The sequence below is a fragment of the Cheilinus undulatus genome, linkage group 21 (genome assembly GCF_018320785.1).
Source record: "Cheilinus undulatus linkage group 21, ASM1832078v1, whole genome shotgun sequence".
NCBI lineage: Eukaryota > Metazoa > Chordata > Actinopteri > Labriformes > Labridae > Cheilinus > Cheilinus undulatus.
Window position 1 is genome coordinate 30495084 of NC_054885.1, and position 8347 is coordinate 30503430.

The 8347-nt window shown below is 38.0% G+C and overlaps 2 protein-coding genes across 2 annotated transcripts; one reads left to right on the forward strand and one right to left on the reverse strand.

The window, feature by feature from the left end:
* Positions 1-398: 398 nt before the first annotated feature.
* Positions 399-5526, reverse strand: LOC121503646 (B-cell receptor CD22-like). The gene is made up of 7 exons (XM_041778152.1): positions 5339-5526; positions 4920-5258; positions 3367-3624; positions 3001-3252; positions 2819-2906; positions 2323-2377; positions 399-1639 (listed from the first exon to the last, which is right to left on the reverse strand). The coding sequence occupies exons 1-7, from the start codon at positions 5391-5393 to the stop codon at positions 1526-1528; spliced, it is 1161 nt and encodes a 386-aa protein (XP_041634086.1). The 5' UTR covers positions 5394-5526; the 3' UTR covers positions 399-1525.
* Positions 5527-6821: 1295 nt separating this feature from the next.
* On the forward strand, positions 6822-8213 carry LOC121529171 (neuropeptide B-like). The gene is made up of 2 exons (XM_041816904.1): positions 6822-7115; positions 7710-8213. Exons 1-2 carry the CDS (start codon positions 6852-6854, stop codon positions 7833-7835), a joined length of 390 nt encoding a protein of 129 aa, XP_041672838.1. The 5' UTR covers positions 6822-6851; the 3' UTR covers positions 7836-8213.
* Positions 8214-8347: the final 134 nt, after the last annotated feature.

Below are 8347 nucleotides of genomic sequence, written 5' to 3' on the forward strand. Positions count from 1 at the left end.
ATGTGATTTGTCAGAGGTTGACAGTACAAAAGCTACTTAAATACACACACACACAAACACACATGGTAACTCAGGGGAAAGCTTCACATCCTGAAACAATGAGAGAAGCAGAGACGTGAAGAACATCATGTGAAAATGTGTCAGCAGGGCCTCAGTCTCATTCATTCCTTTGTTTTGGATCAGGCCTAAGATGGAAATATTAATGACACATTGCACATTAAAGTTGTTTTCGTAATTCTCACATGCAACAAGAGAGTTATTGCAGACGTGTGGAAATAATGCGCCATGATTCCCCTACAGGCACTTTATTTCCTCTTTGATTAGGTTTTGAAGCCAAGAGTTGTTTTAACTCTTCAAATAAAGCAAACACAACACAGAACTGAGTGCACACTTTATTCCACATGCTTCAAACATTTATTTCACCATCATTTCTTACTTAATTTCTTCTAAATGTTTGTTGATTTGTACTCTAATTTAAGATAAGTCAATAACTGTCCATCCATCAATCCATCCATGGTAGTGGGCTGAGCAAGTAAACCCAGACATCTCCCTCTCCAGTGACATCCCTTTAGGGAGAATACTGAGATGTTCCCAGACCAGACAGGATACACAATCCCTCAGCACATTCTAAATTAGGTCTCCCCTGAGGTCTCCTCCCAGCCGGACCTCCAAAGGGAGGCACCCAGGACGCATCCTATTCAGATGCCTGAACCATCTCAACTTGCTCCTTTTGATTTAAAGAAGCAGCATCTATCTCTAAGCTTGAGCCGTACTGAGAGAACATGAGCATGATTTTACAGAATGTCAACATTTTTGTATTTTAAATCCTTTTTTTGATTGGTGTTTTGTGACATTCTTACATTTTGAGATAGTGGGTTTTTAATTTTTGTGAACTGTAAGCCACATCCATCAACATTAAAACAAAATAAAGTCTTGAAATATTCCTCTTTGTATCTAGAATATGTGGGAGAAAAATACTTTTACAGGATTTTCTATTTCTGTAGATGCACCTGTATATTTACAAGAATGGTCATGACACAGCCAGATGCATCTGATAAAAAAGGTTAAATAGCAAGTGTATCTTAGGCCTTCAAGCAGCTATAGGCTGTCTGATAGGACTGATATGATCACCACCTGTCAGTCATGCTCCTTATCATGCATATTTGCCAAATTTATACAGTGCTTAAATAACTGACTGCAGCATCATTGTACGTGATGAAATCAATGGTGCCTTTAGATCAACTTTGTAACTTCTATTACACGGCGGTAAAGTCTCATATTGTCACTAACACCCGTTTCCTTGTTCTCGGTATGCATTTGATGACAAATCAAGAAGGCCCAATATATAAGAGGTTCTACTGTTGGTGCATAAGAAACAAAAAGACACATTCTTCACATCTCACCTGTCTTTTGTCACCATTAAGGGAGTCCATCTCCTTCTGGCTGCAGGTGCTACAGTCCATTAGTTACCATACTTCTAACACATGGAATAAATAAATATTGTGAAAGCATGTTACATGTTTGATTATGTGCTGCTGAAGTCAATAGTTGCATAGATGAGTTCTGGACCTTCTTCCCGCTGATGGTCTTCTTGTGATTGGTTAATGTCACAGGTAAGCCAGTTGACATAGTCCGTATCCTGCGTGACACAAAATGAATACAATAAATGGAGGGCAGCATCTTTTTTAGTTATGAGACTCTGTATGTTTTTAAATCTGTAGGACACAGGAGAAAACTGTGTTGAATTGCTAATATTACACATTAATATAATGCATTTGATGAAAAAGTGTTTATTACATTTGAAAAAAAAAAACAGCCAACATTGTGAGAGTTGTTGTTTTGACAAGCAGAACTAATTGATTAAAATTAAAATTAAAATTAAAATTAAAATTAATTAAAATCAAAATAAAATAAAACGTTGAGGTTTTCTGGTCATTTTGCTGGAAATAAACTACAGCAGTGCTGCCAAAAGTGTAGGCCCGTGAGGCAGTTTACCTCTTATAATTTTATAAATTCAAGATTTAAACAACAGTGAAATACTTAATTGCATGTGAAAATTATTTTTCAAAGTCCATGAATTAACAACACACAGCCAACAGATTTAACTTATACATCAACTTTTCAGCATTTACGTTGTCTGATGTACAGAGTGGGTGTCATGGATTATCTGGCGCCAAATTAACTGGTGGCCCTCAAACATTCTGCCATGCTGCATTGATGTTACCAAGAAAGAGTTTATGGAGTTGCACAGAATGCATTATAATAGAATAAAATAAAGAAAAAATAAACTAAATAGAAGAAAAAAATAAACAATAGACCCACCTGTACATCTTCCTCACAGTCCACTGTTGGCATCCATGTCCTTCTTTTATGACATCTGGAACAGATAAAAAGGAACCCATGCAACCATTACAAAACTCGCAACCATGTAATACTTAGTAAACCCTAGAGAAAGCAGAGAGACAGAATCTTAGATGTCGTCTGTGGTATGCAAATATGTGCTGTATGTATTAATCAGCCATGTACTTAAACTCAACCATAACAGGATTTTTTTCCATTTTTTTAACAGCCCAGATGAGAAATGACCATTCAGACTGTCATCAAGGCAAAAGCCAGCATCTGTGGTGGTGTATTAGTACCCATGGCATGGGTTAATTGCACATTTATAATGTAAATACAGGATGTGCTTTCATTTAGATGGCACCTGGAGTCCGACCTGTCCCCTAATGGGAATGTACTGCGGATTATGAAATGCGAAATATAACAGAAACCTAAAAATGAACGCACACGTCTGTAGAGAACGATCAGCACAGCTTACCTTGTGATGACGCAGAGAGTGATTGTAATCTGAAGCACAACAGCTGTAGCACCACAGAGCACATCTCTGGTAAAAGTCATCCAGGTTGCTGTACAGCAGAATCAGTTTGTTAGTATTTATCAACATGTCCATGTTTTTAATTAAAGACTAATAAATCACTGTAGTTGGAATAAAATGCTCACATTTAGTCTTTATAGTCACATCAGAGGAGTTCTGGCGTCCATGTTTGTTGGCGGCACTGCAGAAATACCGGCCGGTTTGACTAGAGAACAGCAAAGACTGGTGGCCCACGACTTCATCATCATTATCTTTTTTGAACCAGGTGTAATTCTCCACTGGGGGGTTTGCATTGCTGCTGCAGATCAGGGTGAAGTTGCTGCCAGTGTAAACCTCCACGGATGGTGTGACAGACACTAATGTGTTCTTAGGGCCATCTACAAGAAAAAAAAGAGCTGAACTTCATGCATCTCTTATGATATAACGCATTGTATTTTTCAAACGTGTCCTGAATTTCTTTGTAAGGTGCTGATCTTGTGTCCTGTACTCACACTCAACATCAACATGCACGGCTGCTGAGGTTGCTGCTGGTTGTGTCTTCAGAGAACAAGAGTAGTTTCCAGAGTCAGAGATGGATGTGTGGCTTAAATAAAGCACAGGTCCTTCATGTAGGACTTCACCGTTTTTAAACCAGGTGAAAGCAGAGGAAGAGTTGGCGCCATCACAGCTGTTGACACAGGTCAGATTCAAAGGGTCGCCCTCCTTTGTTGATCTGCTCGTGTTGAGTTTTGTCCCAAAAACACTCAAAGCTAGAGGAGAAAAGTACACGGATCAATCTATCAATCAACCTTTTTGACAAATGGAAGAAAAAACACTAACTGAACAACCCCAGCTAAACTTCTGAGAGACTCTGCCTCTCTAAGATGCTCCTTTTATACCCAGTCATGTTTCTTACCTGTTGCTAATTACCCTCTACAACTGTTTTTCATTAGTACCACTTACTTTCCAGCCTTTTGTTTCTACATCCCAGCTTTTTTGAGATGCTGCTGCCATCAAATTCAAAATGAGCTAATACTTTACATGAAATGGTAAAAAGTCTGTTTCAACATCTGATGTGCTGCTTGTTCTATTGTGGATAAAATATGGGTTTATGAGATTTGCACATCATTGTATTCTATTTTTATGAAATTGTGTACAGCGTCCCAACTTTTTTAAAAAAACTGGGGTTGTGCTAAAACTGAGACTACCAATTAAATGTGAATGAAATCAAATACAATTGTAAAAACACCCCAGATAGAGGAGGATTAAAATTGAAGTAGTACAAAAATTAAAAGTGGGTTGGCTTTAAGGAGAATACACTCCTGATCAAGATTTTAAGACCACTTGAAAAATTGCAAGAATTTACATTTTGCTCCGTTGGATCTTAAGAAGGTTCTAAGTACAGCTTCAAAATGCAAATAGAAGAAATGGGAGTGAGACAAAAAAATGAGTAAGCAATTTTTTGGTATGTTATCCTTGAGAAAGACTTGTCAACTTTTATGTGTAATTAATTACTTAATTGCAGAGATTTTTTTTGTCAAAGTAGCATATATATATATTTTTTATCTCAAGGTAATTTTATATGAGTAATGTTAAGTGTATATGTTGGTGGTCGGGGGGCCACAGGGAAATGTGTCAAAAGGTGGAAAAGAGGTATGATGTGTTCCCTTTATCACAGAGGGAAATATAGAATAAGATGCTCGATGGTCATGAGAGTATAACCCTGTTGATAACACCACCACAGTCCAGGACTTAGAAACACTGCTTCTATTACCCATGTTCAAAAAAATACTGAAATTATTTAATAATCATAGAAATAAATGCAATTTCCTCAGTCATCCTACGAGATTCAGAGTTGAATGCCAGTTTCCCATTGATCCATATCACTAAATGCTTGTATTCTTGTTCTCCCAGTCTTTGATTTATTCCTAGCTGTTGTGTTAGCTTTTTGTTTTTTACTTTAGCATTTTTTAGTACAAGTTTAAGGTCATTTGGGATATCTTGTGTTGTTCTTTTGTGGTTCTTGGCAAAAGTTAGATTTGACTACAACAAGAGGAATACTTACCCACAACCCTTAATGACAGGCTTTTGTTTCGTGTCAAGAAACCTTTGCCTTTGGCCATAAGAAGTCTGACATTGTATTTTCCAGCATCCCTTTTCTCCACTTGGTGTATTTTCAAAGAACAGTTGTGCCGTCTGTCACCAATATACTGAAACCTTGAGCTGACTTGTACCGAATTACTGTCAGAAACTAAACGCTGAGATGTTGCATGACCCCACTTGACGGTCCTCACTGTCTTCATGCCCGGAGAGAAAAATGAACAAAGAAAAACCACAGAAGAGCCTTTAATCGCACAGATATGCTGCTGTTGATATTCCACTTTCCATGTATTGCAAAGAACACCTGAAAGAGACCAAACCATAAACATTTTAAGAGAATATCACTTTATTTAAGCATGAATAAGATGGAAGATTTGTACTCACCAGTCAAAAACAGCAGCTTTAGTATACATGTCAGGTTTCTGGGTTTGAGGTGCATCTTTCTTGAACGTCAAAACATTAAGGTTTTTACAAAGTTCTGCACATCATCACTTCAGATTTCTACTTTGAATACAAAGGGAAAAAGTGCATTGTTATTTTCCTTCTTTCACAGCCTCATCTGCATACGCTTCCTGTTTTTAACGAACCAAGTAAAATTATGTAGCTTCCACAATGTGAAACAGGTCACTTACACTGCCACATCATTTTTACCACAATCGTACACTGCTTCAGCTTTTTTTTTAATTTAAACGTGGTTTATGGGAAATAGCCCAAGCAAAAAAAAAAAAAAAAAAAAAAAATTTCCTGTGCAAATGAGAGAGCTTTGTTGTGGTCTGAGCACAGCGAGAGTTCAGACTGTAACTGTTGAATGTCGTGTGAAAGCATGAAAGTTTATGTAGGTTTGTTTTTCGCTAGTTGATTCTGTTAAAATGAAAATGTCACTGTTTCCTATTTGAATAATTACTGACACTGTTACATGAGTGCATGTTTGGATTTGCTTCAGGTCGGTTGGGTACAAAGGCATCTGTAAAAATAAGAATATGGTGAAGGAGGAAGATGGATGGATGGGTTTAAAAGAGTTTTTTTTATGTCACTTTTGTCACTCATCCAACTACTATTGCAAAATGCAGGTTGGTAGTGTGCCATACTATTTTTATGAAGCTCAGTGCTAGTTCAAGGGACTTAAACGCCCAGCTGTGATAAGCTGTCAGTCAGCTGACCTCATTTATCGCCTTCCAAAAGCTCCCAAAGCCAATCCCAGCTTTCCCTCAACACAGCAGTGTGTTTAAATTTGACATACTTCTCATTAATCCCTGCTGGTATGAATGCTGATGCACCATGCTGCTGCTGCTGCAGGCAAAGCTTAACCTCCTCCACCCCAGCCTGCTCCTTTATAGCATAAAGCTTGTTGCATCCTAATTCAGATCCATGCTACTATGGATGAGTTGCTTTTGAACACTTTTTTTGTTGTTGTTGTTTTTTTAGTTCATTATGCATTGTCATAAATGTATCTCCACATCAGTGATGTATCTCTCCACGTTAAACCATTGCTCCATTTTGCAATAAAATTGTTAAATATCTGACAAGAGTGTTCCTGAATGAAGTGAAATTGTCTTTATGAGGGTTTCAGGTATTTGGATTTATTCTATTCTGCCTAATGAAATAGAATGGTCATAACTGTATATTATTGAATAAAAGTGGATTTTATAATGGAATTGAATGCATTAGAGTTAAACACTGATGCCCTAATTTTAATACCCAACAGTAACTTGATAAAGGTCTCATCAGGATGAGTGAATTTCTCTGAGGTGTGTCTGTGTGTGTGTGTGAACTGCACACACATAAACGACATAAGCTGAGATGATCACGGGGTCCCTATAAGTACTGTGAACACGAGGGTCCAGGCAGTGCGCTGACAGTGAGGAGGACCAGCCAGGATCAAGCTGCAGTGTTCGACATGGAGGTGTGTGCTAAACTCGTGTTCCCCATCGTGATCATCTCCCTGCTGCACGCTCACAGTCCGGTTGACGCATGGTACAAGCAGGTGGCCGGTCCGACCTACTACTCGGTGGGCAGAGCGTCCGGCTTGTTGTCCGGTATCCGGAGGTCACCGTACACCAGGAGGGCGGAGCGGACAGTGGAACCACCAGACAGCAGGGAGGCAGTGAGCAATAGCGTGCTAGATGGCTTAACACCGGAGAATTTCCTCCTAAAGACCATGGTCAGTAATTATTAGTTTCATCAGGGCTTAATGGGGTGGATGGCCTTGCCATTACGCATTACGCACGGCGACCTGTAGTTTTGCGCACGGCTTAAAAGTTGCATCAGTGAGGATTTAAGATGTTTTCCTGCTTTATTTTACACAGACCCTCCTCTACGTAGCATAGAAACACGTTTTTCCCACTGATTAATCAAGATGTCGTTTTATTCTTTAGAAACCAAATACATTTTCTCGAGGATTGATGGTTTCTTTGGTCAGGAAGGAAAGTTAGTGTTAAAAGCATTGTATTTCTTGATATTGTGAAGGGGGGTTATACTTTGCTCAAGCTGCCACAAGAATAAATGTCTTGATTTGCAGAGAATATACAGCTGATGCTGTAATCATCCATCCCATTTTATTTCATTACATGTTTTTGAATATTTGCCATTTCTCTCTGCAAAGTTTAACTTAAAAAGGTTTATTCAAAAAAGGATTTTTTTTTCGTATGAATTGTAGTACATATAATTCAACACCGAGGTGGGTTTCTTCTGAGTTCTTCTTGGGTACTATAAATTCCGTACTGTACTGACCAAATACGTCTGCTTCTCTCCACAGTCTGTTTGTTTCAAGGACATTAAACCCGACCTGCAGAGCTGTGAACTCCAGGAACTCAAAGGGTCATTTAGGTGCCAAGCAGAAGTCTTCCTCTCTCTGGACTCCTCAGACTGTGCAGAAAACTGAGTAGAGAAGCAGACCAAGAGCCCTTCTATGAAATGTTTATTTAAAAACGGTGCATTGAAAAGTATTCGTTAAAATCTAGTTAAATACTGTGATACATAAGCTTTAATTAAAATTTGATTTTACCATTTTAAAAGTGTTTATTGGTTCTGTGATTTACTTGTCTTAAAACTTTAAACTGTTATGTTGATGTACATTTTTAAGTTCTAATTTTACATGAATAAATTTGTCATATTGCAGCCTTTTGTTGGAATTAATATATGAAAGTCTCGATTCATTTGTCTCATCTACATCAGTGAAGTTACTTGAAAGGAAAACAACTTGTGCAATGTCTTTGGTAAACTGATATCAGATTTAATCAAAGAAGACATTTACTTATGGGACATTTAGGTTGAAGTCAGCTTTCATATGTTAGATTTTCCCTAACACATATCAACATTATACATCACTGTGCAAGTTTTAGTCCCACCAGACTTCTTCAAAGTGATAGTAAAAAGGATAAAGAGGCCCAGGCA

What these genes read in the sequence shown, in the direction of transcription:
- LOC121503646 (XM_041778152.1), bottom strand. Translation starts at nt 5,393, where the DNA reads ATGCACCTCAAACCCAGAAACCTGACATGTATACTAAAGCTGCTGTTT. An exon ending in AAAGCTGCTGTTTTTGACTG is followed by an intron (nt 5,259 to 5,338) that starts GTGAGTACAAAT and finishes GGTCTCTTTCAG; the next exon opens with GTGTTCTTTGCAATACATGG. An exon ending in ACTCTCTGCGTCATCACAAG is followed by an intron (nt 2,378 to 2,818) that starts GTAAGCTGTGCT and finishes TATCTGTTCCAG; the next exon opens with ATGTCATAAAAGAAGGACAT.
- LOC121529171 (XM_041816904.1), top strand. Translation starts at nt 6,852, where the DNA reads ATGGAGGTGTGTGCTAAACTCGTGTTCCCCATCGTGATCATCTCCCTG. An exon ending in ATTTCCTCCTAAAGACCATG is followed by an intron (nt 7,116 to 7,709) that starts GTCAGTAATTAT and finishes TTCTCTCCACAG; the next exon opens with TCTGTTTGTTTCAAGGACAT.